Below are 26905 nucleotides of genomic sequence, written 5' to 3' on the forward strand. Positions count from 1 at the left end.
TTGGCCACATGTTTACCGCCGTGAACTCGGGGTACGCACCTGGCCACTAAAACACTAAGTTAGCGTGGTACCACTGTGTAACTCTACCAAAACAATGTGGGACTCCGGAGTTTTAACTGGACCTCAAATGTGACCGGTGACATCTTTGACGGCATGTCGTCCTTCACCACTGGCTGTCAAGGTGGAGACCAAGCGCCGACCATCTCACTTCTGGGTCGGGTCTCATGACGAACTCTGACTTGCTGCAGTTCCTCGACTGGCCGCTAGAGGCTGCAAAAACCAGCTCATGGTTGATTTCACATCCACAACAACTCTGAGGAAGGTGAATGTGTCACGTCAGGAGAGTTTATAGAAAACATTACATCTATTTGTAACATTAGTGATGGGCAGTTGGCTCAGCTGATGGTCATCCAGCACCACTTCCTCATCCCTCATCGTCATGGTAACAGTCATCAGTGGGTTGTAGTGACCCAGCGTCGCTAAACGCAGTAATCCTGGATTTCTCCGGTGAACCAACACGTGGAAGGAGATATTCTGCTGTAATCCTGAATCCTGCTGCTGCACAGCTGGATGATGTTGTTGACAGAACTACAGCTTCAATGTCAATGACGTTGGACGGTGTCGTCCCTCAGGAGTAGAAGGTCAAAGGTCAGATCAGGTCGGCCCCGTGGTTTAATTCAAAACTGCAGGTTTTAAAGCAGACCTCCAGAAAAATAGAGAGAAAGTGTTTTTCCCATAACTTAATCAAGATTAGATTAATCAAGAGTCAATAATATCGTACTTATTATCCGCACTGAAGTTTAAACCTTTGATTTCTGTGTGGAGTGTTCAGGTGAGTTTGTAGTGAAGTGGGTTCTACCAGTAAAATTGGTCTGAAGTGAATTATCTGCTGCAAGGGAGTCAGCAGGAAAAGACTTGAATGAATCCTGACCTGAGAGACTCCAGTTTACAGTGTGGACTCTCCAGTCCAGGACACAACTGCTCCAGTCCAGAATCCTGCAGGTCGTTGTTGCTCAAGTCCAGTTCTGTCAGACTGGAGGACTGAGAGCTGAGAACTGAGGACAGAAGTTCACAGATGTCCTTTGAGAGGTTACAGCCACTCAGTCTGCAGACGGAAGAAAAGAACAACAACCAGGTTATTTCACTGTTATGGATGAAAAGGTAGTTGTGTCTTCAACTGTTCTGCTGGTCTTCAGTAAAGTTTGCGTTAAATCACATTTGAATTCTATTCAAGCTGCTTTACATGATAAAAAACATGAAAAGTGAAGAGGAAAAAATTAAAATCATGACTTTTAGTACAATTGGCAGAATAAATAAAACTTTTCTACTACAATTTAGTACTGAAATTAACAGTTTAAATCTGAATCCAGATGGTTTCAATAATCCATTAAAGGCAGCTGTAAATAGAGGTGTAATCTGGATTTAAAGGAACTGAGGGTTGAACCTTCAGCGTTCCTGCAAGTTTCTGGGGGTTTGTCTGTGGAGAATTGAAATTAAAGTGTTTCCTTGTCAGAGTTCATGCTTATGTTTTATTTCAGGCCCAATGTGTGTCATTAAAGTCTCTGGAAATGAAAGAACCAGCGTACCTCACTCATGTGAGGTTTTGCTGAAAAAAAGACCCCAAACTAGTGAAGAAAATATGAAATCTGGAGGTAAAACCAGACATAGTCAGAAACTCGCCTCCACACACCCACAACTCCCCCCATCGTCCGAGTGACAGATGTGTAAACAAAAAACTCCTTGCTCACACATCACTCATATGAGGTTGTGCTGAGAAAAAGACCCCAAAAAAGTCAAGAAAAAATTAAATTTGGAGGTAAAACCAGACGAAGTCAGAAACTACCCTCCACTCCAGAGGTCCAACATGTGTCTATTGGTACTTACAGAACTTTCTTGGAGGCTTGGACCACCGGCAGCAGCCTCCGTAGAGCCTCCTCTGAAGCTGAGAACTTCTTCAGGTCAAACACCTCCAGATCTCCTGATGACAGTAAAATGAAGACCAGAGCCGACCACTGAGCAGGAGACAGTTTACCTGTGGAGAGACGTCCAGACCTCAGGGACCGTTGGACATCCTCCACCAGAGACCGATCGTTCAGTTCATTCAGACAGTGGAACAGGTTGATGCTTCTCTCTGCAGACAGGTCCTCACTGATCTTCTCCTTGATGTATTTGATAGTTTCCTGATTGTTCTGTGAACTTCTTTGGTTTGATGTCATCAGACCTAGTACCAGGTTCTGATTGGTCTCCACTGAAAGACCCAGGAGGAAGCGCAGGAACAAGTCCAGGTGTCCGTTTTGGCTCTGTAAGGTCTTGTCCACAGCTCTCTGATAGAGTTGATTCTCTGCTCTTGTTTTAAACCACGAGTAGGTGTTTCTTTGTTCTTCCAGCAGGTTGACTCCAGACTTCATGAAGGTTTGATGGACATGAAGAGCAGCCAGAAACTCCTGAACACTCAGATGGATGAAGCAGAAGACCTGGTGCTGGTACAGGCTCCTCTCCTCTCTAAATATCTGGGTGAACACTCCTGAGTACACTGAAGCCTCTCTGACATTGATGCCACACTCTCTCAGGTCTGGTTCATAGAAAATCAGGTTTCCTTTCTGCAGCTGCTCAAAAGCCAGTTTTCCCAGAGACTCCACCATCTTCCTGCTCTCTGGACTCCAGTGTGGATCCATCTCAGCTCCTCCGTCATACTTGACCTTCTTCAGTTTGGCCTGGACCACCAGGAAGTGGATGTACATCTCAGTCAAAGTCTTGGGCAGCTCCTCTCCCTCTCTGGTTTCCAAGACGTTCTCCAGTACATTCTCCAGGACGTTCTCCAGGACCGTAGCAGTGATCCAGCAGAAGACTGGGATGTGGCACATGATGTGGAGGCTCCGTGATGTCTTGATGTGGGAGATGATCCTGCTGGTCTGCTCTTCATCTCTGAACCTCTTCCTGAAGTATTCTTCCTTCTGTGGGTCAGTGAACCCTCTGACTTCTGTCACCATGTCAACACAGTAAGGAGGGATCTGATTGGCTGCTGCGGGTCGTGTGGTGATCCAGAGACGAGCAGAAGGAAGCAGGTTCCCCCTGAGGAGGTTTGTCAGCAGCACATCGACTGAAGTGGACCTTCTGGGGTCACTGACGATTGTAGGGTTGTGGAAGTCCAGAGGAAGTCGACACTCATCCAGACCGTCAAAGATGAACACAACCTGCAACTCTTCAAAGCTGCAGATTCCTTTGGTTTCAGAGAAGAATCCATGAACTAGTTCCATCAAGCTGAACTTCTCCTCTCTCAGCACATTTAGCTCTCTGAAGGTGAATGGAAGCAGGAACTGGATGTCCTGGTTGGTTCTGCCTTCAGCCCAGTCCAGACTGAACTTCTGTGTTAACACTGTTTTCCCAATGCCAGCCACTCCCTTTGTTATCACCGTTCTGATTGGTCCTCCTCTTCCAGGTGGGGGTTTAAAGATGTCTTCCTGTCTGATGGCTGTTTCTGCTCTGTCTGGTTTCCTGGAAGCTGCTTCAATCTGTCTGACTTCATGTTCATCGTTGACCTCTCCGGTCCCTCCCTCTGTGATGTAGAGCTCCGTGTAGATCTGCTCCAGAAGGGTTGTCTTTCCTGCTTTAGTGATCCCCTCAGACACATGCTGGTGCTTCTTCTGCAGCTGACCTTTGAGTTTTGATTGACAAATGGCAGCGACGGTATCTAAATAAAGGCAAGGCAAGGCAAGGCAAGTTTATTTGTATAGTACAATTCAACACAAGGTAATTCAAAGTGCTTTACATTGAGATTAAAAGTGGCAAGACATAATTAGACAGTAAATAACCAATAGGATTGAATACAATGATGAATAAGATGATAAGAAAATAAGTAAAATAATAAAAAGCACAAGCTGTTAAAAATAAGGGCCGTAAAGTCCAGCAGGTAAGTATTTTATTTAAGAGTACGCTTGAGTAAACAGTAATGTTTTTAGGGCCGATTTGAAGGAGCTGACAGTTGGAGCAGACTTCAGGTCTACAGGAAGTTTGTTCCACCGGTGAGGTGCAGAATAACTGAACGCTGCCTCACCTTGCTTGGTTCTGGTTCTTGGGACACACAACAAACCAGATCCAGATGATCTCAGGGGTCTGGGAGCTTCATAGGGAACTAACAGATCAAGCATGTATTTTGGTCCACGACCATTCAGTGCTTTGTAGACCAGCAGTAAGATTTTAAACTCTATTCTTTGACTCACTGGAAGCCAGTGTAGTGATTTCATGACCGGTGTAATGTGGTCCAGTTTCGTGGTGTTTGTAAGGACTCTGGTGGCAGCGTTCTGGATCAGCTGCAGCTGCCTGATTGATTTCTTGTTAAGGCCTGTAAAGATGCCATTGCAATAATCCAACATACTGAAAATTAATGCATGAATAAGTTTTTCCATGTCTTGTTTAGACAGAATCCCCTTAATTCTAGCAATGTTTTTTAGGTGGTAATAGGCAGATTTAGTGATAAACTTTAGATGGCTGTTGAAGTTCAGGTCTGAGTCAATAATTACTACCAGATTTCTGGCTTGATTTGTAGCTGTCAATGACATGGAGCCAAGGTGAGCGCTGATCTTTTCCCTTTCATTTTTAGGGCCAAAAATGATCACCTCTGTCTTTTCTGCATTTAGCTGGAGAAAATTCTGGCACATCCACTCATTGATTTGGTGAATACAGTTACTCAATGAGAGTAGGGGATTGTAGTCATATGGTGACACTGAAATATAGAGCTGTGTGTCATCGGCATAAGTATGGTAGGAAATATTGTGATGTTCCATAATATGAGCTAGGGGTAGCATATAGATGTTAAATAGAAGCGGTCCGAGAATGGACCCTTGAGGAACCCCACATGTGATCTTGGTTCTCTTAGACTCATGGTTTCCAATTGACACAAAAAAGGCCCTATCTTGCAAGTAAGATTTAAACCATTGAAGCACAGTGCCGGTAAGTCCCACCTACTTTTCCAGTCTGCTGAGAAGAATGTTATGATCAACTGTGTCAAATGCAGCACTGAGATCCAGTAATATCAGAACAGAGTATTTGCCTGCATCATTATTCAGATGAATATCATTTAAGACTTTGATGAGTACAGTCTCAGTGCTGTGGTGTGGCCGAAATCAGGACTGAAATGCGTTAAAAAGGTTGTTTTGCATCATAAAAGCATGGATTTGCTGGAAAACGACCTTTTCAATGATTTTCTCCAAAAATGGTAGATTTGATATTGGCCTATAAGTGGCCTAAGTATAAATGGCCTAAGTGTTGTAGCATCCAGATAAAGATGAAATAAAGAAAACCACTTAGTGATTAAAACTAGCCCACAACAAGTTCTACTTCTTCTAAAGCAGGGGTGACCAATCCTGGTCCTCGAGAGCCACACTCCTGCATGTTTTAGATGTTACCCTGCTTCAGCACACCTGATTCTAATTAATGGTCCTAATCAGCTTTTCATCAAGGTCTCCACAATTCTGTTGATGACACAGGTACTTGTATCATGGTGTGTTGAAGCAGGGTAACATCTAAAACATGCAGGAGTGTGGCTCTCGAGGACCAGGGTTGGCCACCCCTGCTCCAAAGAATCAACATTTCAACATTCACTGATCAGCGGTTCAATGAGGAGTATTGAAGCGTTTTCCTCCCAAAAAACCCTCCGATCAATCAGAGGAACAAGAACAGTGCTTCCTCTACGTTTCACTTCAGCCACAAAACTTTTGTTCGTTTTGTGTTTGCTGGAACTGAATTTTCAATCCACACGGTTCAACACTTTAGAATAAAACTTTTATTTACTGTGATATTAATGACCCTATTAATGAGATGCTCCTAACAGAAGATGAGCTGAGTTCCTCCACCTTCCAGTGTGTTTAAGGTTGGGTCTGATCTGTGAATGTTGGTCATCTACTGAGACATTTGGTGTTGTTTATCCAGCAGCTCAGATGTTCAGAAAAACGTCTTACTATTCTGCAGGAGTTCAGCCAGTTTCTCCTGCTTCCTCCTCCTCAAGAACTTCACTGTGATCTTCATGAATGCCTCTCTGATTCTCTTCTGCTCTTCATCTTCATCCTCCTCCAGACTCTCTGAGGATTCTGGGTAATCTGTACTCAGAACCTTCTGGATCTTCTTCAGCTCGACCTTCACAAATATGACGATGTCGTTCTCCAGCAGCTGGAACACAAGAACACTTGAATGACCCAACCAGACTGAAATCATGGAAACAAACATCAGGTCCATGATGGACAGACTGACAGTCCACTGGTCTACAAAGACCAGCATGGAAACAAACATCAGGTCCATGATGGACAGACTGACAGTCCACTGGTCTACAAAGACCAGCATGGAGACAAACATCAGGTCCATGATGGACAGACTGGCAGTCCACTGGTCTACAAAGACCAGCATGGAGACAAACATCAGGCCCATGATGGACAGACTGACAGTCCACTGGTCTCCAGAGACCAGCATGGAGATGGACATCAGGACAACAGATGGAGAAGCAGTTGTTGTTCATGTACAGACCTGAAAGATGGAGTCCAGCTGGGTCTGATGCTGCTGGACAGACGGACCACTGGGGGACTCTGAGATCTTCTGGTCCACTCTGTGGAGGAATCACGAAGAACTAGGTCACAAGGTCTGAAGGTCCATTGAGTCATATTTGGATGAGAACAGTCCACCAGAGGACTTCCTGTCACGTTAAAGGTTCGCTGGTCCTACTGAGACTGAGAACGTCCACGTCTTACTCCCAGTACAAGCTCTCAATCTGGAGGTACAAGAAGGTCCAGCAAGTGTCCACAAAGACCAGCTTCTCAACAGATCAATTTTCACATGGTTCCAGGAACTATCTGTCCTCCTCTATCCAGCAACACCTGCCACCTGAGGAGAACTTCCTCCCTAAATGATGTTGCAACCACAGCAGAAAGATGCCCCGTGCTGTACAAACCGCTGAACTACAGTCACTCAGAAGAGACTCCAACACCCCCTTTATAGTCTGCTGTGTTTCTGGAAACATCAACAACCATCTAAGAATTGCAGCAAAACAGGAAGATGTTCACTTTAAACATGTTACAATGCAAACGTTTCAGTCTCAGTTACGTTTTTCAGAAACAACGTTTACAAACAACTCACCTCTCTGAAGGAAAACCAGGAGCATCTTTAAAACATATAATTAAATCCTTTGATGCATCACTCTTCAAGGACACACAGCTGGGACCAGGTTCAGGTCCAGGTTCAGGTCCAGGTCCAGGTCCAGGTCCAGGTCCAGGTCCATGAGAGTCTGTTTTCTGATGAAACCTATAGAAACAAAGAAGAGGCTTTAGTAATTAAATGGCTGTTTTGATGCTTTCCAGTCAGGATTCCGTCCACATCACAGCACTGAGACAGCTCTAGTCAAGGTTCTGAATGACATCCGCTCCAATACGGATGGTGGCAACATCTCAGTCTTGGTCTTACTGGATGTCAGTGCTGCATTCGACCCGGTCGACCAGAACATCTTGAGAGACAGGTTGAAAAACTGGGTGAGATGTTCAGGCACAGCACTACCCTGGTTGAAGCCCTGTCTAAAATACAGGGACTATTTGTGTTTTTAGGTAACTTCAAATTGGAGCTAACGAAAAACAACATGTGGAGTTCCTCATGGTTCAATTCAGATTAAAGAGTGGAAAGCACCTTCTCCAGCAGACTGTGAAAGGTTTTGGGGTCTACTAGACTTCTTTGTTCCATAACCCTCAGGATACTTTATCACATTCATAAAGACCTCAGCAGCGATGATGCATTGAGAGAGGCCTTGCTGATGCAGCGCAACAACCCGACCACCTTCAAACACAACAAGCTTCTTTGCTTTCGCCATCAAGGAAAACCTGACAAAGTGATGACTTCACAGAAAATCACACGGAATACACATTTTTGAGCAGAATTTTGCTTTTAAAGGCTATCAGTTAGATTGTTTTTTCAACAAACTTTCTGCTAAGTTTTGTTCTCCTGCTCCCATTTTTCTTTTTTGCAATTTGAAGTTCTGCTTAGAACTTTCTCAAGATCCAGAAGAGCAAAATGTTAATTCTTAACTGGTCTCAAGATTTGGATCAGGAGTGTTTATATAGACATTTTCAGGTAGGGCTTTTATACCTTTTTTATATTTTTATATTTTATTTTTTTTCATGCTCCTTGTATGTTATCATGCTGCGTCCGAATAATATCCCAATCCTGGGATCAATAAAGTACTTTTTTACATACGCATACACATACATATATATATATACACATACAAACCCAGTACGTTTTTTTTATTTTTTTTTTTTGGGGGGGGGGGGTGACATCCACTGCTAACCCAGGAAGCAAGAGCACACAGACGCACACGTCGAGCACTGGAAATCTGCAACAAAAACCACAAAAGTAACACAAAACCGGCACGGAGCCGACCAAAACACGAGCAGCAATCGACCCAAATCTCGAGATCCAATCACAGTCCGAGCTAACCTAACGCGACTAACTAACCCCAAAAACTACAGAACAAGCATGCAGGTGAACAAGCCAGTGTGTCTGTCTATGTGTGTGTGTGCGTGTATGTATATGACTCTGTGTGTGTGTGTGTGTGTGTGTGTGGCTGTATGTGTGTGTGTGTGTGTGTGTGTGTGTGTGTGTGTGTGTGTGTGTGTGTGTGAGAGAGAGAGTGTGTGTGTGTGAGCATATATATGTATGTGTGGCTAAGTGTGTGTGTGTGTGTGTGTGTGTGTGTGTGTGTGTGTGTGTGTGTGTGTGTGTGTGTGTGTGTGTGAGCGTATGTATGCGTGGCTAAGTGTGTGTGTGTGTGTGTGTGTGTGTGTGTGTGTGCATGTATGAATATATGTATATGTGTGTGTGTGTGTGTGTGTATATTTCTATGTGGCTATGTGTATGGGCCCGATTTACTAAAGGTTTGCGTGTGTTAAAACCTGTGCAAACTTGACAGCACCCGCAAACCAAAGTGCCAGCTGATCTACTAACAGCGTGCAAAGAGGATTGCGTCTCTGAAATGCGCTAAATTGCACACGCAATTCAGTTAGTACTTTTGCCCTGATGAATAATCAATATGGGGCGTAACCGCCAGAGAGCGCTAAATACTGGGAGGGGAAGATGCAAATTGCTCCATTTACCACGCGCAATGAGATTTACCAAGCCTGAAAGTAATTGCGCGTATTGTGATTGCGTCTGTATTTAATACGTTCGAAAGGAAGGTGCTAATCTGCTGCTCCCGTTATTGTGGCAAGGAGGCGACATCCAAAATCAAAGAATACGCAGAGAGAGAGTCTTTATTCTGCTGCATGCTATTTTAAAAATGGTTGCACAAGTTTTATTAAAGGCCACTTTTTCTTTAGTTCTTCGCCTTATATCTTGCCACCTTCTATATATTGTGCCCCCCTCCACTCGCCCACAAGCAGGCCAAGCCTTTGTGCCAAAACTTTGTATTTTATTGATTACTTATCTTATTGAACGTGAAATCATCCTTCGTAAATTACATTTAATTAAAACCTGTGCTTATTAATCACAAAACATCATGACCAAATCCGCTCCGACCCGCTGTGTCAGGATCAGCGCAGACAGACTGCAGCTTCACCTGAATTATGGTTCTGCGTTAAATCGACGGCCATATGGTCCCGTCTGTCACACATTTACTGTCAGTGTTTGCTATATAATATATAATATTTGCAATATACTGTGGACATCTGAATAAAAACTTAACTCATAAATAGATTGAATCAAAGCGCTCTCCAGCTCTGTGTCTGATGTCTTTTTCTCCTCAGATCATGCCGAGCACCGCCGGGTCACGCAAACCCGACCAATTAAATATTAAAATCAAATTCAGTCCTGTGGCCCGTTTTTCTATTTCGTATTTTTGATCTGTGCCTAAAATTGAAATATGAAAAACCAGACGTTTTTCCGTTTTTTGTGTTACCAACTGCATTTATTCTATCGCAGGTTTTCTCCGATATTGCGTTTCTTTTGGTAATGTTTAAATTTCTTTGCTGTAGTTCATGAATGTGTTTATTTGCCTCTTCCACTAATATCTCTAACTCCAACTCGTCAAATTTCATTTTGCGCTTGTGACTTGTGGCTGTGCTTTCCATCCACTCTCCATGGCGCAGATCTGCGCTCGCAAACCTTAAGACACGCAACACTTCATTTAAATACTGCTGTTTGCACCTGTTATCAATTGCGCACGCATTCTTAGTTGATCACCCGCAAACCACGCAACAACAGCACGCGCAAACTTTTTCAGTGCACACGCAATTTAGTACTCTTTATTTAGGATCTTAGTAAATCGGGCCCTATGTGTGTGTGTGTGTGTGTGTGTGTGTGTGTGTGTGTGTGTGTGTGTGTGTGTGTGTGTGTGTGTGTGTGTGTGTGTGTGTGTGACAGCGGACTGCGACCCAGGCAATCCCCGGCCACCTGGTCCGGGCACGCGGCCAGGAGGCCCTCACCCTCCAGGCCAACGACCCCCACCCGGCAGGTGGGGGTTTTGGGGTTTTTCGGGTTTTTCGGGTCATATCGGGTGTCTATATGCGCAATTTTAACTCTCCAATTAGCAAAATACTGGATACCTTCCCCTGCAGTAGCGGAGCGTGGGTCTCAGTACAGACGGGGCGGAGTATTCTCGATGGGCCCTTATGATAGTCATTTTAATGTTCAACAACACCTCATCCTACCCATCAAACAACATTTATTCTCACTTTTATTGAGCCAAGCCTATAGGCCTATGCTGCAGAAAGCAGAGTAAAGTCACAAACTTGTTCAGAAGAAAACACACACACACACACACACACACACACACACACACACACACACACACACACACGCCTGACAGCTGTCAATCACATGGCGCTGAAAACTCAGATAGTCACGGACTGAGTCAGTTCCATCTTTGATACAGCTTAAATACAAAAAAGAAAACATAACTGGTCTAAAATTACTCATTAATCTATTTAGATAGATATAGACACAGCGGTCTATTAACATCATTTCTGAGCTCTATAATACAGAATAGACTCGGCGGTCTAGTTGAAAACAACACAAGCGCTTGTGTTGTTCGCTTGTGTATTTTAATGTGCGCACATTAAAATAGGCAGGTGGTCAAAGCTACCACAACATTCTGATAAAGAAATTATTTAAGAAGGTTACACTGACTCACCATAGTTGACTCTTCCATAACCCAAAATAATCCAGGTAACGTGGAAAACGGGGTAACATTCAAAACTTTGTACATGCTTAGTCCTCTTTTAAAGTTTAGCGCTCATCTCCTTCATGGCCGCAAATTTGCCGAGTCGGCAAATTGCTGCAACTGTTAAGGCTGATTTATGGTTCCGCGTTACACCAACGCAGCGCCTACGGCGTAGTGTAAGCGTCGATGCGCACGTACGGTGCGTGTCGCCGCGTACCCTACGGCGTATGCTCTGCGTCGATTTAACGCAGAACCATAAACCAGGCTTTACAGACAATCAGCGTTGGCTCACAGCTCTGATGCGTTCAGGACAGTTGTAAAGTAAGAATCAGCCTACACTGGGCGCACAATGCACATTTTATCATTATTATAGCCTACAATTTACGATGGAACGTGACTGTTGATATTTATAAGGGGAAAAAAAACGGAAAAAAAAAAACGGCCCACAGCGCGAGGCCCCTTGGGGCACGAGGCCCCGTACGGTCACACGGTTCGCACACCCCTTGCGGCGGCTCTGCCCGGCGCCACCCCCACTGAATTATCTTTTTTAGACACTAACCTGTAAAGTTTTGATAACAACTTTAGAGTGCTTAGGTTCAATAATTCTATTATGCTGGCGGGAAGTTGTAGGTCTAATTGGTTTAGTTTATATGTTTTATTTATTATGGCCTTAAGTTGTTGGTATTCTAAAAATGTTTTACTGCTAATTCCATATTGAACAGTAAGGGCCCGATTTACCAAGATCCTAAATAAAAAGTACTAAATTGCGTGTGCACTGAAAAAGTTTGCACGTGCTGTGCAAACCTCAGTATTTAAATGAGGTGTTGCGTGTCTTACGGCAAACTTTGCGCCATGGAGAGTCTGGATGGAAAGCAGGATAAAGTCGCAAGCGCAAAATGAAATTTGACGAGTTGGAGTTAGAGATATTAGTGGAAGAGGCAAATTGTTGTGCCGTATTCAGCACCCCTGCCGTGAAAAGCACCCCCTCGTATATTCAATGATAAGTAGACCAAGAAAAAAAACAACACACTGACACTTCAATATATTTATATATACACACTCACACAAACACATACTTAGGAGTATGGGTATGACAACTGCAGAACAATTAGGCGCACAATAAGAAACACGTTTTTCTCCACGAAAACAAGTGATTTATTTATTATCACAAATACAAAATGAATGTGCCTCCTGTGGCAACCTTTTGCTGAATAATACTCGATTTAACATTCAAATAAAATATTTCTCCTTTTGCATGTGGAGAATCCTCGCCATCCCCACCCCATTCCTCAAATCAGGCACCACAAGCATCCCTGCGTAATGCTGGGCAGATTAGCACCTTCCTTTCGAACGTATTAAATACAGACGCAATCACAATCCCCACAAAAACTTTCAGGCTTGGTAAATCTCATTGCGGGTGGTAAATGGACATATTTGCATTTTCCCCTCCCAGTATTTAGCGATTTCTGGTGGGTACGCCCCATATTGATTATTCATCAGGGCAAAAGTACTAAATGAATAGCGTGTGCTATTTTGCTCATTTGAGAGGCGCAGTCCTCTTTGCACGCTGTTAGTAGATCAGCTTGCGCATTGCTTTGCGGGTGATGTCAAGTTTGCACACGTTTTTACGCACGCAAACCTTTAGTAAATCAGGCCCTAAGTGTATTAAAAGGTACAAACTGTCCTCCTATGATTACGTGCTGTAGATACCGTATTCCTTGATCTCTCTATTGAGCAAAGTTTATCATCTTTTTATCATTTTTCAGGATGTCTGGGTTGTTCCAGATGGGTGTATGGTCACATGAAAAAAGTGACATTTTAGCTACTTTAAGGAATTCCCACCAGGCTGTCAGAGTTGTGTTAATATTAATGCTTTTGAATCATTTATGATGTTTAATGCTTTGACTAATAAATGGCAACTCTGAGATTTCCAGATCATTGCAAAACACTTGCCATGAGTCCAGCCATTGACTATCTAAAGAATGATTTTTCGACCATTTTAAAATATACTGTAATTTATTGGCTATAAAGTAATACTGGAAGTTAGGTAACTCCAAACCTCCACATTCTTTGGATTTTTGCAATATCTTCAAACTAATATGTGTTTTATTCTTCCACAGAAATGTATATACAAATGAATCCAATGACTTAAACCAAGAAGGAGGTGGTTTGGATGGTATCATTGATAAAAAATAATTTACTTTTGATAGAACCATCATTTTAATGGCGACTGTTCTTCCCATGAGTGAAATGGGAAGAGAGTTCCATCTGGAAAGATCATCTTCTATTTTCTTTAAAAGCTGAAAATAAGTCAATTTCATTAACTCTGACAGCCTAGGGGAGATATTTATGCTTAAATATCAAATTTTCCCTGATTGTAATTTAGTATTGGCTATATTCCTAAAATTGCAGTTAACACACAAAACGGTGGATTTAGAACAATGAATAGAATAGTCAGACAAAGATGAAAATGCCTCTATAAATGCAATTGTCCGTGATAGTGAGGTTTGTGAGTTCTGGAGGAAGAGAAGTACGTCATCCGCATTAAGACTTATTTTGTGCTCTAATGTTTTGCATTGTATACCTTTAATATTTTGATTTTGTCTAATAGCTGCAGCTAAATGTTGAATAAATATTGCAAATAGTGAGGGAGAGAGAGGGCAACCCTGTCTAGTGCCTCTTTGCAAGTTGAAACTTGTAGAGATTTGATCATTTTTCCTTACACATGCCTTGGGAGAGCTATATAATATTTTTATCCAGTCAATAAAAGATTTGCCAAATCCAAATTTATGTAAAGTTGCCAATAGAAACTTCTACTTTACCCGATCGAATGCTTTTTCAGCATCTAAAGATATAATAGTAGTTTCCTGTTTATTGATATTCGAATAATCTATAATATTAAGTAATCTACGAGTGTTAGTAGAAGAATGTCTACCTTTAATGAAACCTGTTTGATCCAGATGTATAATAGAAGGGGTGACTCTTTTCAGACGTTTGGTAAGAGCCTTGCTGATTATTTTAAGATCCACATTTATCAATGATATTGGGCGGTAGCTCGATGGGAGCAAAGGATCCTTATCCAGTTTTAATAAAAGACTAATATTAGCATAATTCATATTTAAGGGTAAGCTTTTATTCTCCCTAACATTTAGGATCATTTTATAAAATGTTGGTGCTAATATGCTCCAGAATTCCTTATAGAATAATAAAGTACCTTTTATCTTATCTGGCAGATTCAAGTTTTTAGAATGGCAGCAAAACAGAGAAATGTTCACTTTAAAAATGTTACGATGAAAATGTTTCAGTCTCAGTTACGTTTTTCAGAAACAACATTTACAAACAACTCACCTCTCTGAAGGACAACCAGGAGAATCTTTATAATTGATAAATAAATCCTTTGATGCATCACTCTTCAAGGACACACAGCTGGGTCCAGGTCCAGGTCCAGGTCCATGTTGTCTCCTGTAATAAAGGTGTTTGGTGATGTGAGGGCTGAACTTTGACGTGCAGAAGAGTCATGGACAGTTAGATCATCTCACCTCTCTTCTTCTCTCCGACTCTCAGGTTTTCCCCTCGGGGAAGTACTAGTGGGAAGGACTCCCTCCTCTCTGTCCTCACACTGATCCATGCTGCTGGATTCACATCAGCTCACACACACCTTCTACCTTCATCTGCAGAGGAAACACACGTCATTGTATCAATAAGTCAAGTCAAGTCAATTTTATTTATAAAGCACATTTCACATTACAAGCATGGACTCAATGTGCTCAAAATACATAAACAAACAAATACACAAAATTACAAGTTTACAATAACAGAAATAGATAACGAGTATGACAAGAGAAAAAACAATAATAACAACCATAATTCCATCTTAACAAAAGTGTGATCACCCTGCCCACCATGAGTTTAGGCAAATGCCTGTGCAAAAAGGTACGTTTTTAGTCTGCTTTTGAAAGTGGGCACTGTTGGAGCAGACCTTAGTTCCTGTGGCAAGGAATTCCAGAGAGTAGGACCGTAGTGACTGAAAGCACCATGAGCAGATCTAGTGTGGATTCTGATAAGAAGACTCTTATTTGATGATCTAAGGGATCTGTCTGGTATGTATTCAGTGATCATGTCAACCATGTAGGAGGGAGCTAAACCATTCATAGATTTAAAGACAAAAAGAAGCACTTTAAAATCTATTCTTTTTTTAACAGGGAGCCAGTGAAGAGAGGATAAAACAGGAGTGATGTGTTCATACCTCCTGGTTTTTGTTAGAATTCTGGCTGCAGCATTTAAGCTGGAGTTTATGTAACACTTGCTTTGTTAGTCCTGCAAAAAGTGCATTGCAATAATCTAATCTACTGGAGATAAAGGCATGAACCAGTTTTTCAGAGTCTGATTGTGACAGAAAGCATCTTACTTTAGATATATTGCTGAGATGATAGAAGTCAGTCCTGGAGACATTAGCTATGTGTTTCTGGAAGTTAAGATCAGCATCTAAAATAACACCCAAGTTTTTCACAAGCTCACAAGGTTTTACTGACAGAGGAGTTAATAAAGGTAGAATATGTTGCCTCAGAGCACTTGGACCAATTAAAATAATCTCTGTTTTTTCTTCATTTAGCTGTAAAAAGTTTGTTGCCATCCAATACTTGATATATGTAATGTATTGAATGACGTCATTGACCAGATACAAATAATTGTGTGTCATCAGCATAAGAATGATATTGAATATTATGATGCCGAATGATGGACCCAAGTGGTAACATATACAAATTGAAAAGTAGGGGACCTAGAATTGACCCTTGTGGGACTCCATATTGAATGCTGACATTATCAGAGTCATAGCTGCCAACCGAAACAGAGAAAGATCTACCACTTAGATATGAAGAAAACCAGTTAAGAACTGAGCCTCTAAGGCCCAAACACTGTTCAAGGCGCTGAAGTAGAATGACATGGTCTACAGTATCAAATGCTGCACTAAGGTCGAAAAGTAATAGAATAGAGACTTTGTTGTTGTCTGTGTTAATTTTCAGATCATTGATAACTCTGACGAGGGCAGTTTCTGTACTGTGATTTTTTCTAAAACCAGACTGGTAGGCATCAAACAGGCTATTATATGACAGATACCTGTGTAATTGCTGGTAGACAACCTTCTCCAGAATTTTCCCCAGGAATGGAAGGTTTGAAATGGGCCTGTAGTTCTCAACAGTGAATGGATCAAGGTTCCTCTTTTTTATCAATGGTGTTATAATAGCATGTTTGAGACCTGAGGGAAAGAGTACAGACTGTAGGGAGGTATTTACAATTTTGAGTACATCATCACCAATACAGTTAAAAACATCTTTGAACAGTTTAGTGGGCATAAGATCAAGCGAGCAGGTCGCAGAGCTCAGCTGTTGTACTGCTTCCTGAATTTCACTGCACTAAGTAAGGGTGAAGTTGGAAAGAGTGCTGGCTCTATGGTGCTGAGCAGAGGGAGAGTGGTCACGTCCACCAGCAGAGGAAGCCGCAATGTTGTTCCTAATGTTCAGGATTTTAGATTTGAAGTATAATGCAAATTCATTACATTTATCAGAGGAGTGGAACTCAGTGGTATTGGTCTCGGAGGATTAATAAGTTTGTCAATTGTGCCAAAGAGAAACTTAGCGTTATGTGAATTGTCAGTGATGATTTGAGAGAAGTACTGCTGTCTAGATTGTTTTATTTCTTTGTTATGTGTGTGTTTGTATATAAGTGCTGAGCATATCTTTATAGATCTTATAGTCAGCCTGCAGTTTGGTCTTGCACCACTTGCGCTCGGATTTGCGGCAGTTCCTTTTAAGGGCCCTCACTGTTTTCACATTCCTCCATGGTGCTTTTGTCTTGCGAGAAATTAATAGTTTTAATAGGCGCTATGTCATCCATAATTGAGTCATTGATCAAGTTGTCTCATGAAGACAATGGAGATGGAGTAAAGTCCAGGTTAGAGTCAGAGTATGGCCCAAATAATCTAGCAGTGTTGGTATATTTAGCAATAAAGCTACCAGCTGTGTCAGCAGCAATGGTGCGTCTTTTGACTAGTTTTGACCCAGGTGTAATTTTAGTTGTCCGGGCAACATTAAAGAAGATACAAAAGTGATCAGAGATCCCAACATCAAGAGTACACTCAGGGGTTATGTCAAGACCTTTGGAAATAACCAGGGGTTAATTTGTGCCGGATCCTGCCGGAACAAGATCCGGCACCTCTCGATTTTGCCCCCCCTGCGTTCCGGCACTTATTTGGGCAGATCCGGCACCTCTCGTATATATATAAAACAATAATAATATAAAAACTTTTTTTTTAATGTATAAAAAATAATAATATGCATTAATTCATTTACAGAACAAATCCCAAGCATTTCATGTTGTTTTATTTAACGTCATTTGAAAGAGTCGGAGATTTGTTGATGCAATGAAAAGATGGGCCAGCAAACCACGCCCCCGACCAAAAAAACTTTGGAAATTTGCTGGATCTGGGGAGCCAGCAGCGAGCAACGCAAACATGTCAAAAAGACAGTTGAATTTACTGTCTTTTTTCACAAAGAAGGAAGATTTGCATGATTCTTCAAAACGAATCAGAAAAGCAACAAGCGGCGATGAGGGCAGCTGCAGCACAATCAATGTGGTCCTTGCACCGCGGAGCACATACACATGAATGGATTTGTGTCGGTTGCTGTGGATTATGTTCTCACTACAAATAAAAAAAACGGGCTGAAGCCCCCCATAATTTGATCTCAGCCCCCCTAAAATTAAGAGGACATTTTTCCCTTTCCAAAGATACCAATATTGTGTTTGTACAATTTAAAACGGCGTTATTTTGGGGTTGATGCAGCCGCATCTCTCTGCCTGCAGTCACTGCACTCTGTCCCGCCCACAGCACCATCTGATTGGTTACACACAGAGACAGGCACGGGAAACAGCCAATCAGCGGTGAAGGCTGTGCATGCTCAAACAGAGGGGATAATAAGTTTAGCTGGGTAGAGAAGCTCCGGAGAGGATATGTTTCCAAGGTAAGTTAAGGCAGCAGACACCCTATTATTGTTATTCTAGCTTTCCAAAGTGCACCAGATTGATGCATTTAAATGCACTATGCTCAAAAAATTTCACGGGGGGGGGCTGTCCCCCCCCCCCCCCCCCGGATCCCCCCCCCCCCGGTACCCCCTCGATGTTCCGGGACCTCTTCATTGGCAAATTAAGCACTGGAAATAACCAAATCAAGAGTGTGCCTCTGATTATGAGTAGCCCCAGCAGTATGTTGTATGAGTTCAAAAGAGGATAACAGTTCAATAAAATGGTTGGCAAAGTGATCATTGGTACAATCAATATGAATGTTAAAATCACCAGAAATAACGATGTAGTCATATTCAACAGTAATTTGGGATAACAGTTCGCTAAATTCAATTATAAAACCTTTTTTGAGCCTTGGGGGACGGTATACGGTTAGAAGAAGACATGGATAAGCAGATCGAATAGCCAGAGCAAAGTACTCGAAAGTAGAGTATGAGCCCACATGAATGGTTTTACATGATAGAAAGTCTGAATATATAGCAGCAACACCACCAACCTTCATTATTAGTCCTGGTACTATGTGAAAATGAAAAATGTGGTGGTGATGCTTCGATCAGTTCTTTATTTCCGGTTTCATCAAGCCAGGTTTCAGTGAGGAGAATACAGTCCAGTCTGTGAGAGCTAATGATGTCGTTAACAATAAATGTTTTATTTTTGAGAGATCTGACATTTAGGAGTGCCATCTTTAGGGATCTTGCAGGAGTAATTGAACAGTCAACTAGTGCAAGTTTTGGTTAGATGGTGTAATGACTTCAAAATTCTGGGTGTTAACTCCTCTGGATTTGTGAGGTCTGGCAAGTCTGACGGTTAGTAGGGTGGGAATTGGATTGTAACTTTTAATTGTGCATGTGGCGTGAGAGGGAGCTAAGATTTCACACTGTTTTATAGATCTCCAGACCGGTACAGGTGAAACAGAGCCAGCAACAGCAGGACCCGCATTGTCAGGTGTAAAACTGAGACATACAGAGTCAGGATGCTGGGCCGGGTTGTGCTGTGCAAAATATCAGTCCTGGTGAAATGCAATAAAGTCAATAAAATTTTGTTGAAGTATACTAGATCCATTTTTGTTTAGATGTAGTCCATCGTACCTAAATAAGTCCCGTCTGGTCCAGAAAGAGTCAAAGTTACTGATGAAACCAATACCAGTGGCTATGGTGAAGTTTTTTACCCAGGTTGTGTAGGCTATAAAGACGACTGAAACGCTCAGAGTTGTTAGTCATGACAGGGGTGGGGCCAGAGAGGACACATCTCCTTCCCAGACTTTCAACAGTAATGACAAGTGATTCGAGTTCATATTGCAGCTGTGTGGATTTCCTAGCCATGACGTCATTGGCACCTGAGTGCGAGATCACAGTGTGAACAGAGGGATGCATGTCCAGGAGGGCCGGTATCAGTTCAATAAAGTCAGTGGTTTTTCCTCAGAGAGACAGTAGGTAATGGCACCAGGAAGCCTTAAAAAACGGATTATGGAGTCTCCGACCACTAAGATTTCGGGATGCTCAGACTCTGGATTTCCTTTGTAGACTGCAAGTTTTGGATTGAGTTTGTGTCTGGTGGTTGGCGAGCTGTGAGAGGACGGGTGCACTGAGTTCCTGACCTAATCGGACGGTCGCGTTGGAGGGGGCGGAGCAGCAGCAGCAACAGGTGGCTGTGAGGAGCCGGATGAGGACGCTGGAGCAGCCGCCGCGCGGGACTGGTTTTGGGGCTGTAGGAGTGATAAACGGGGCCGTTTACATCCTGGGGGGGCTGATGAAGAAAATGACGAGTCCGAAGACGAGGTGACGCTGATGGGAGAAGTCCGCTTTCGGATCCGGGCCGCACTCCGTGCCGGGGGAGGAGAGACAGGCTCGGTGGGAAACATGGCCAGAGAAGAGAAGAAGTTTGAGAGTGGAATGTCGTCATCGCCGGTGTTACACGGGTCGTAGAGGGGAAGAGACAGCTTTTTGGTGCCCTTCACAACAGAAGACCAGGAAGGAGTGGAGTTCAGACCAGGGACGTCGGTAGTGAGCGATGTTGGATCGGGATCCACGGGCCGCTGGATTTCTGCAGGCTCTGCAGGCTCGAGACACGCGAGCCGGGAGACCAGCACCGACTGCCGCTGGAGGAGGTTCTGGATGAGCCGCTCGATGGACCGGAGCTCCGACTTCAGCTCAATGAGCACCGCTGCCGGAGCCATCCTGGTCCAGGTAAGTGAAGCCAGGGGGCGGATGGGGGAGATAGAACTACGGCAGCAACTGTGTTGTAGAATGATGTGGTTTTGTGTGTACTGTAAGCCGGCATGGAGTGAAACTTACGCGCGGGGACTCCAAGAGGAGTCCGCAGCGTTTGGTGGTCACAGATCGGGTGAGTTTGAATCCGGTAAGAAACAGGACCTACTGACGTGGGCCCAGAACTGGGCCCGTTGAGGTGAGTGAATATCCGCCTAATCCGCGTAATCGATCGCCCAGTAGCCGGTAGGAAGCGGTAGGAAGCGGTAGGAAGCAGTAAACTAGGCGGCAGGAAGCAGCAGACTAGGCGGCAGGTCAATAAAAGTCAAATAGTCAAATAAATGAAATATAAAAGCTTGTCCATTTCTTTGTTGGTTGCATTTCTTTTTACAATTGGCAATTGTTTTTGTGCCCAGTTTTATTGGCATAAATCACATTTTAATGATTGTCATCTGAACCACTCTATAAACCACGTCTTCCTAGTCAGAGTTTCATTTAAGTCTGATTTTATCTGCTTATTTTTTTATCTGTGTCCTTTTCTATCAAAGGCTTTGACTTTGATGTCACCATCCAGGAGGAATCTTCAGTTCAACCTGAACTCAGGTGAAACGTCTTCAAGAACAACAGAAATGGAAGTCGTGTTTGTTTCAGCCTTTGAGAGTTTCTCTGACCTAGATGATAGGCTTTTATTTCATATTGACTTCGTACAAAAGCTTTAAATAAAGAGTCAAGTTTACAGAAAACAGAGACAAAGTTCAAACATGAATCAAACTTACAGTTTGTTGGATCGGTCCACAGCTCTCCTGATGACTCGATTCCACGGCCTGAAAAACCAGATCTGAGTCTCAAAAAGGTTCACAGGTACGAGTCCAGACTCCGCCCCCTTGTCTCCAGGTGAGAGTCCAGACTCCGCCCCCTTGTCTCCAGGTGAGAGTCCAGACTCCGCCCCCTCGTCTCCAGGTGAGAGTCCAGACTCCGCCCCCTTGTCTCCAGGTGTAATTCAGTCTTGTTAACTCTTGGTAGACTGGATTCAGTGAATGGATCAATGGAATGAGTAAAGTTCAGAAACTGTCAGAATCAGCAGTGATGTTGGTGCTGATGACAGATATTCATTTCTGCTGTGGTTTTAATGAGAGAGAGAGTCGGCTCTCTGACCCTGGAGGACTGGAACTACTGTAGTGTTGTTCCTGTCAGTGGTTCCGACCAACCACAGGCTGTTTTTTTAGTTTTGTTGACAAGGAAATACATACCTGACATGCCTCAGCTGCGTCTCACACATCCAAACACATTTAGTTCTGCTGTATCTAACTGAGGATGTATTGTATAGGGATATTATTCATAATTGCTCTGGTATATCATTTATTTATATCATTTATTTAGAATGCTCAGGTATAATATTGCAATGAAGTGCTGTAATAGAATAGAATAGAATAGAATAATAGACTTTATTGATCTCCCAGAGGAGAAATTCAGTCGGCTAGCAGCCAAAACACACACACGCTTTATACAAAAGATTTAAAATAGAAATAACCATAAATAGTTAAATAATAAAAAAGAGCAACATAAAAAAGTAGAAAAAGTAGAAAAAGACTATGTACAAGAGAGAAAAAAGTAGTAAACACGAAATAAACTATAATATAATAATATTTACAAAATATTTACAAATATTTCCAAAAATACGTGAGGTATTAGTGGTTATTGCACTTATAAAGAGACAGGTTTATTGCACAAGGGTGGCTACAGTTGCTTATTATACAGTCTGATGGCTGTGGGGATGAAGGACCTGCGGTAGCGTTCCTTCCTGCAGCGGGTGGAGCAGTCTTTGGCTGAAGGAGCTGCTGATGGTCCCACAGTGTCATGTAGGAGGTGAGAGGGGTTGTCCATGATAGAGTTCAGCTTGACCAGCATCCTCCTCTCACCCACCTCCTCGGCAGAGTCCAGAGCACAACCAAGAACCGAGCCAGCCCTCCTGACCAGGCGGTTCAGTCTCTTCCTGTCTCTCTCCGAGCTCCCGCAGCTCCAGCAGACCACTGCAAAGAGTATGGCAGACACTACCACAGAGTCATAAAAAGTCCTTAGGAGCTCCCTGCACATGCCGAAGGACCTCAGTCTCCTCAGCAGGTGGAGTCGACTCTGGCCCTTCTTGTACAGGGCGTCATTGTTGTGTGACCAGTCCAGTTTGTTGTTGAGGTGAACACCCAGGTACTTGTACTCCTCCACCGTCTCAATGTTCAGCACCTGGATGTTCACTGGTGCAAGAGGCAGAGGGTTCCTGCCGAAGTCGATCACCACCTCCTTCGTCTTGCTGGTGTTAATTTGCAGATGATTCCGTTCGCACCATGAGACGAAGTCGGCGATGACCCCCCTGTACTCCAGATCGTCCCCCCTGGACACACGTCCCACGATGGCGGAGTCATCGGAGAACTTCTGGAGATGACAAGAGTCTGTGTTGTGGTGGAAGTCAGATGTATAAAGTGTGAAGAGGAATGGAGCGAGCACTGTACCCTGCGGGGCCCCCGTGCTGCAGACCACCACATCAGACACACAGTTGTGGCCTGTTGGTGAGGTAGTCGATGGTCCATGCAGCCAGGTGAGAGTCCACTCCTGCTTCCTCCAGCTTCCCCCTGAGCAGCGATGGCTGGATGGTGTTAAAAGCACTGGAGAAGTCAAAGAACATGACTCTCACAGTGCTGCGCTCTCCAGATGCGCGAGTGACCTGTGCATCAGGTAGATGACAGCATCATCCACACCGATGCCAGGCCGGTACGCGAACTGCAGGGGGTCCATCACATCAACTCACGTCTCAGGTGGCCGAGTAGAATCCTCTCCATGGTCTTCATCAGGTGAGAGGTTAAGGCTACTGGTCTGAAGTGGTTGGGCTCCCTGGGTTGTTTGGTCTTTGGAACCGGAACCACACAGGAGGTCTTCCACAGGAACTCTCTCCAGACTGAGGCTCAGGTTGAAGATGTGCAGGAGCACAGCATAGAGCTGGTCTGCACTAATATTTTTATAATGTAATAACAGGTATATTTTTTGATAAAGTAAAGCTTGCTGTTATATTTATTTTTGTTTTGTATTAAGCTAAATTGAAAAAGAAACATGGGGTAGGACCTCATAAGTTTTTAACTTGCTCCTACTCATTTTTGGGCATGAAGGTTTATTTCCCTTTGATTTTGTTTAATGACTGTTTATTTTTATTCTTTTTCTTAAGTTTTGTGTAACTGTTTTTTTTTTATTATTTATAATTAATATGCTTGAAATAAAGATTTCAATCAATCAATCAACCCAGTCAGAAGCATCATCTCTGGGGGAAATCCAACTGTTAAAGGAACTAACTAATTTCTAACATTTACCACAACTTACAGAGAACCAACAACTGTGTTATATAACTGTTAAATAGTAACGTAGAATGTTTTGAGTGGCAGTTAATGTGTCGTTGCCTTGGTTACTGAAACGCTGTGTTTATGCCGGTTAGCTAGATGTTGTGTGCTCGTCATTAATTGAAGCTTAACCAGCGAGTTTCAGGAGCAGGACCACGCCTCAACCACGCCTCTTCCGGCATACCTTCAAATACTAACCTAACCCTCAGTTCCTCTTCGCTCTCGTTATCTGCGCCAGAGCCGCAAGCACGTCAACGCTACTACACACTCTCGTATCTCTAAGATCGTTACTCACCCATTCAGGCATGGATCTTGTGTTGCTATCGCCATCGGACGATGATCTGTTTGCAGGGGATCTCCAGCAAACACAGCGGATCAAGATTCGGGGGAGAAAAAACTTTTCAGCCGTCGCCGTGCCTGAAACACCGCTCTCCCGGGCCCGACGGCCGCCCAGGAAGCCGGCAAGCCGGTCAAGCTCCGTCTCCTCAGTGGTCCACATCCCGCCGGTTCATCTCTCCTGAACATCCGGGATTGTCGTCGCGGGTCCCCGACACCTTCTCCGCGGGGCTGGCCCGAGCCCCTCGCCGTCGACCCGACAGCGCAGGTTGCGCAATCCGCCGGCGGTCCCGGCGTCGCCACGCTCCGGCGGGGGACCTCGACGGCCGGCCTTTTGCAGGTGTTTCGGGCTGGATTGTCGCCACCCTCCAGAGGGCACTGCGTGGTGGAGGAGTCCCTTTTCACCGCACGGACAATGAAGCAAAACTTCTCAATCATCTCATGTCAGCCCGCCATGGCCACCACTCCGCCAGCGCCGGTTTCTCTTCCAGATGACGTCATCACGCAAACTTCGACGGCGCGCTGTGAAGTCGACGCCCCCATTAAATGGCCAGTCCGACCCAGCCCCCGGGTTTCGCACTCAGAAGACACGCCAATTTTTCCAGTGGCCAGCCACGGTACTGCAACAAAAAATCCCATGGGGCCCAGAAAGCTTTTTCCCGTAGACCACAATAGTAAAAGAGAAGCCTCTAAAACTTGTCACAGGACACCTCCAGCTGTAATCACTGGCAATTACTAATCCCATGGTTTCAGGTCAATTAACTACTTCAGTTTCTGGCACCGGGATGCCAGCGCCCCCCGCTGCCCACCTCCAGCAACTACAACAGCTAACTTCGGCCGGGGTTTCTGGCACCGGGATGCCAGCGCCCCCCCCCAGCCCACCTCCAGCAAGAAATGCTCCCTCAGACATCTCATCAACCAGTCAGGGCTCAGACCGGACCCTGACCAAGTGGAGGCCATTTTCAGCAGCCACCGTCTGAAAATGTGCAGGAGCTAAAATGACTTCTCGGCATGGTGAATTACCTGGGCAGGTTCGTCCCAGCCCTTGCAACAGTGGGACAGCCGTTGAATGAGCTGCCACAGAGCAAGAACTTCTGAACCTGGGGACTCGCAGCAGTCAGCTTTGAGGACATTAAAAAAATGCTGACAAACACTCCGGTTCTTTCCTTTTTTTTATATAGCGCCCTTCAAGGCATTCAGAGCGCTTTACAGAGATCATTATTCATTCATACACATTCTCACCAGTGGTGGTAAGCTACATCTGTAGCCACAGATGCCCTGGGGCAGACTGACGGAAGTGTGGCCTCCATATCATGCCAAACGGACCCCACCGACCCCCACCAAACATTCATATACATTCACACGGGGCAAGGTGGGCAAGGTGTCTTGCCCAAGGACACTACGACAGCAAACTGGGACGGAGCGGGATTCGAACCGCCGACCTTCCGATCATTGGACGACCCGCTCTACCACCTGAGCTACTGCCGCCCCAAATTTATGACGTCACGAGGCCCACAGCTGTATCTGCAGATGCCAGTAGTTATGGACAGGGAGTTGCGCTGCTCGAGATCCACAGAGAAGAGTGGAAGCCAGTGGCCTACTGCTCCAGATGTTTCTCTGAAGCTGAAAAATGTTACGCCCAGAGAGAGAAGGAGTGTCTGGCTGGCGTGTGGGCTTGTGAAAGGTTTGACAATTATCTGTGTGGCTTAGATGAATTCAGGCTTGAGCCGTTACTGCCACTCATCAACAGCCAGGGCCTCGGTAAAGTTCGTCTAAGATGTCAACGTCTCTTAATGCGACTTATGAGGTACACACCAGTGGCTGTGTATATGTCAGGAAAAACCCTTGTCAATGCTGATGCTTTGCCCCAAAGCCCAAAGACTTACATGAAGAGACTGAGACACACAGCGGGGTGGACTGTCATGTAGCTTTGGGGGTACGAGGCATCCCAGCATCTCCAAACAGGATGGAAAGCATCAAAATGGCCTCTGCAGCTGACAATGAGCTGCAGTCTGTCATCAAATTCATGAAAAGCGATTAGCCAGAATACAGCAGAGCGTACATGAAGGTGAAAAATGAGCTATCAGACGCTGATGGTTTGCTCATACGTGGAAGCAGGATCGTCATTCCACCGTTACTGAGAGCCAACATCTTACAGAAAATACATGATGGACATCAGGGGCTAACAAAGTGTAGAGACCTAGCAAAGTCTTTGGTTTGGTGGCCAGGACTCTGCAGAACTCAACACACATCATGCCAAGAGTAAAAGCCGGCCCAACAAGAAGAGCTACTCATCTCTACACCTCTGCCTGACCGTCCATGGAACAGAATAGCTCTTGACCTCTGTGAACACAACAAGAACAGTTACCTAGTAATATGAGATTATTACTCACGGCTCCTCCAGGTGCTGTTGTTACAGAAATGAAACTTTTTCTGTTCAGATTTTTTTATTCAAACCATTGACAGCAGACCAATACCCAGTAGTATAAATGTTACATTCTGATGTTTGCCAAGTACATGCAACATAAAAGGTCATTTACATTTATCTAAACATGTTTTGTAAAGAAATATATACATATTTTTTTCTCTTATTGGTACGACAATACTGGACCAGATCAACTTATCCCTAAACTTAGGATATGTACCTCATGTTTTTAAAGTTGCAGTAAATAAACCTTTCCTTAAAAAACTGATGATAGACAGACTGTGCAGCCATG

General features: G+C 44.0%; 1 protein-coding gene across 1 annotated transcript in view; it reads right to left on the bottom strand.

The window, feature by feature from the left end:
• LOC133463753 (NLR family CARD domain-containing protein 3-like) overlaps window positions 1-26905 on the bottom strand; it is a 64353-nt gene that overhangs the window by 3279 nt on the left and 34169 nt on the right. The window contains exons 2-9 of the mRNA XM_061745464.1: window positions 21249-21296; window positions 14728-14859; window positions 14537-14650; window positions 7123-7287; window positions 6517-6595; window positions 5958-6165; window positions 1885-3691; window positions 932-1105 (exon numbers count right to left, since the gene is read on the bottom strand). Of these exons, the coding sequence (XP_061601448.1) occupies window positions 932-1105; window positions 1885-3691; window positions 5958-6165; window positions 6517-6595; window positions 7123-7287; window positions 14537-14650; window positions 14728-14816 (2636 nt within the window). The 5' untranslated portion in view covers window positions 14817-14859; window positions 21249-21296. The remainder of the gene's footprint in view (window positions 1-931; window positions 1106-1884; window positions 3692-5957; window positions 6166-6516; window positions 6596-7122; window positions 7288-14536; window positions 14651-14727; window positions 14860-21248; window positions 21297-26905) is intronic.

The sequence above is a fragment of the Cololabis saira genome, chromosome 17, assembly GCF_033807715.1.
Source record: "Cololabis saira isolate AMF1-May2022 chromosome 17, fColSai1.1, whole genome shotgun sequence".
Taxonomy (NCBI): domain Eukaryota; kingdom Metazoa; phylum Chordata; class Actinopteri; order Beloniformes; family Belonidae; genus Cololabis; species Cololabis saira.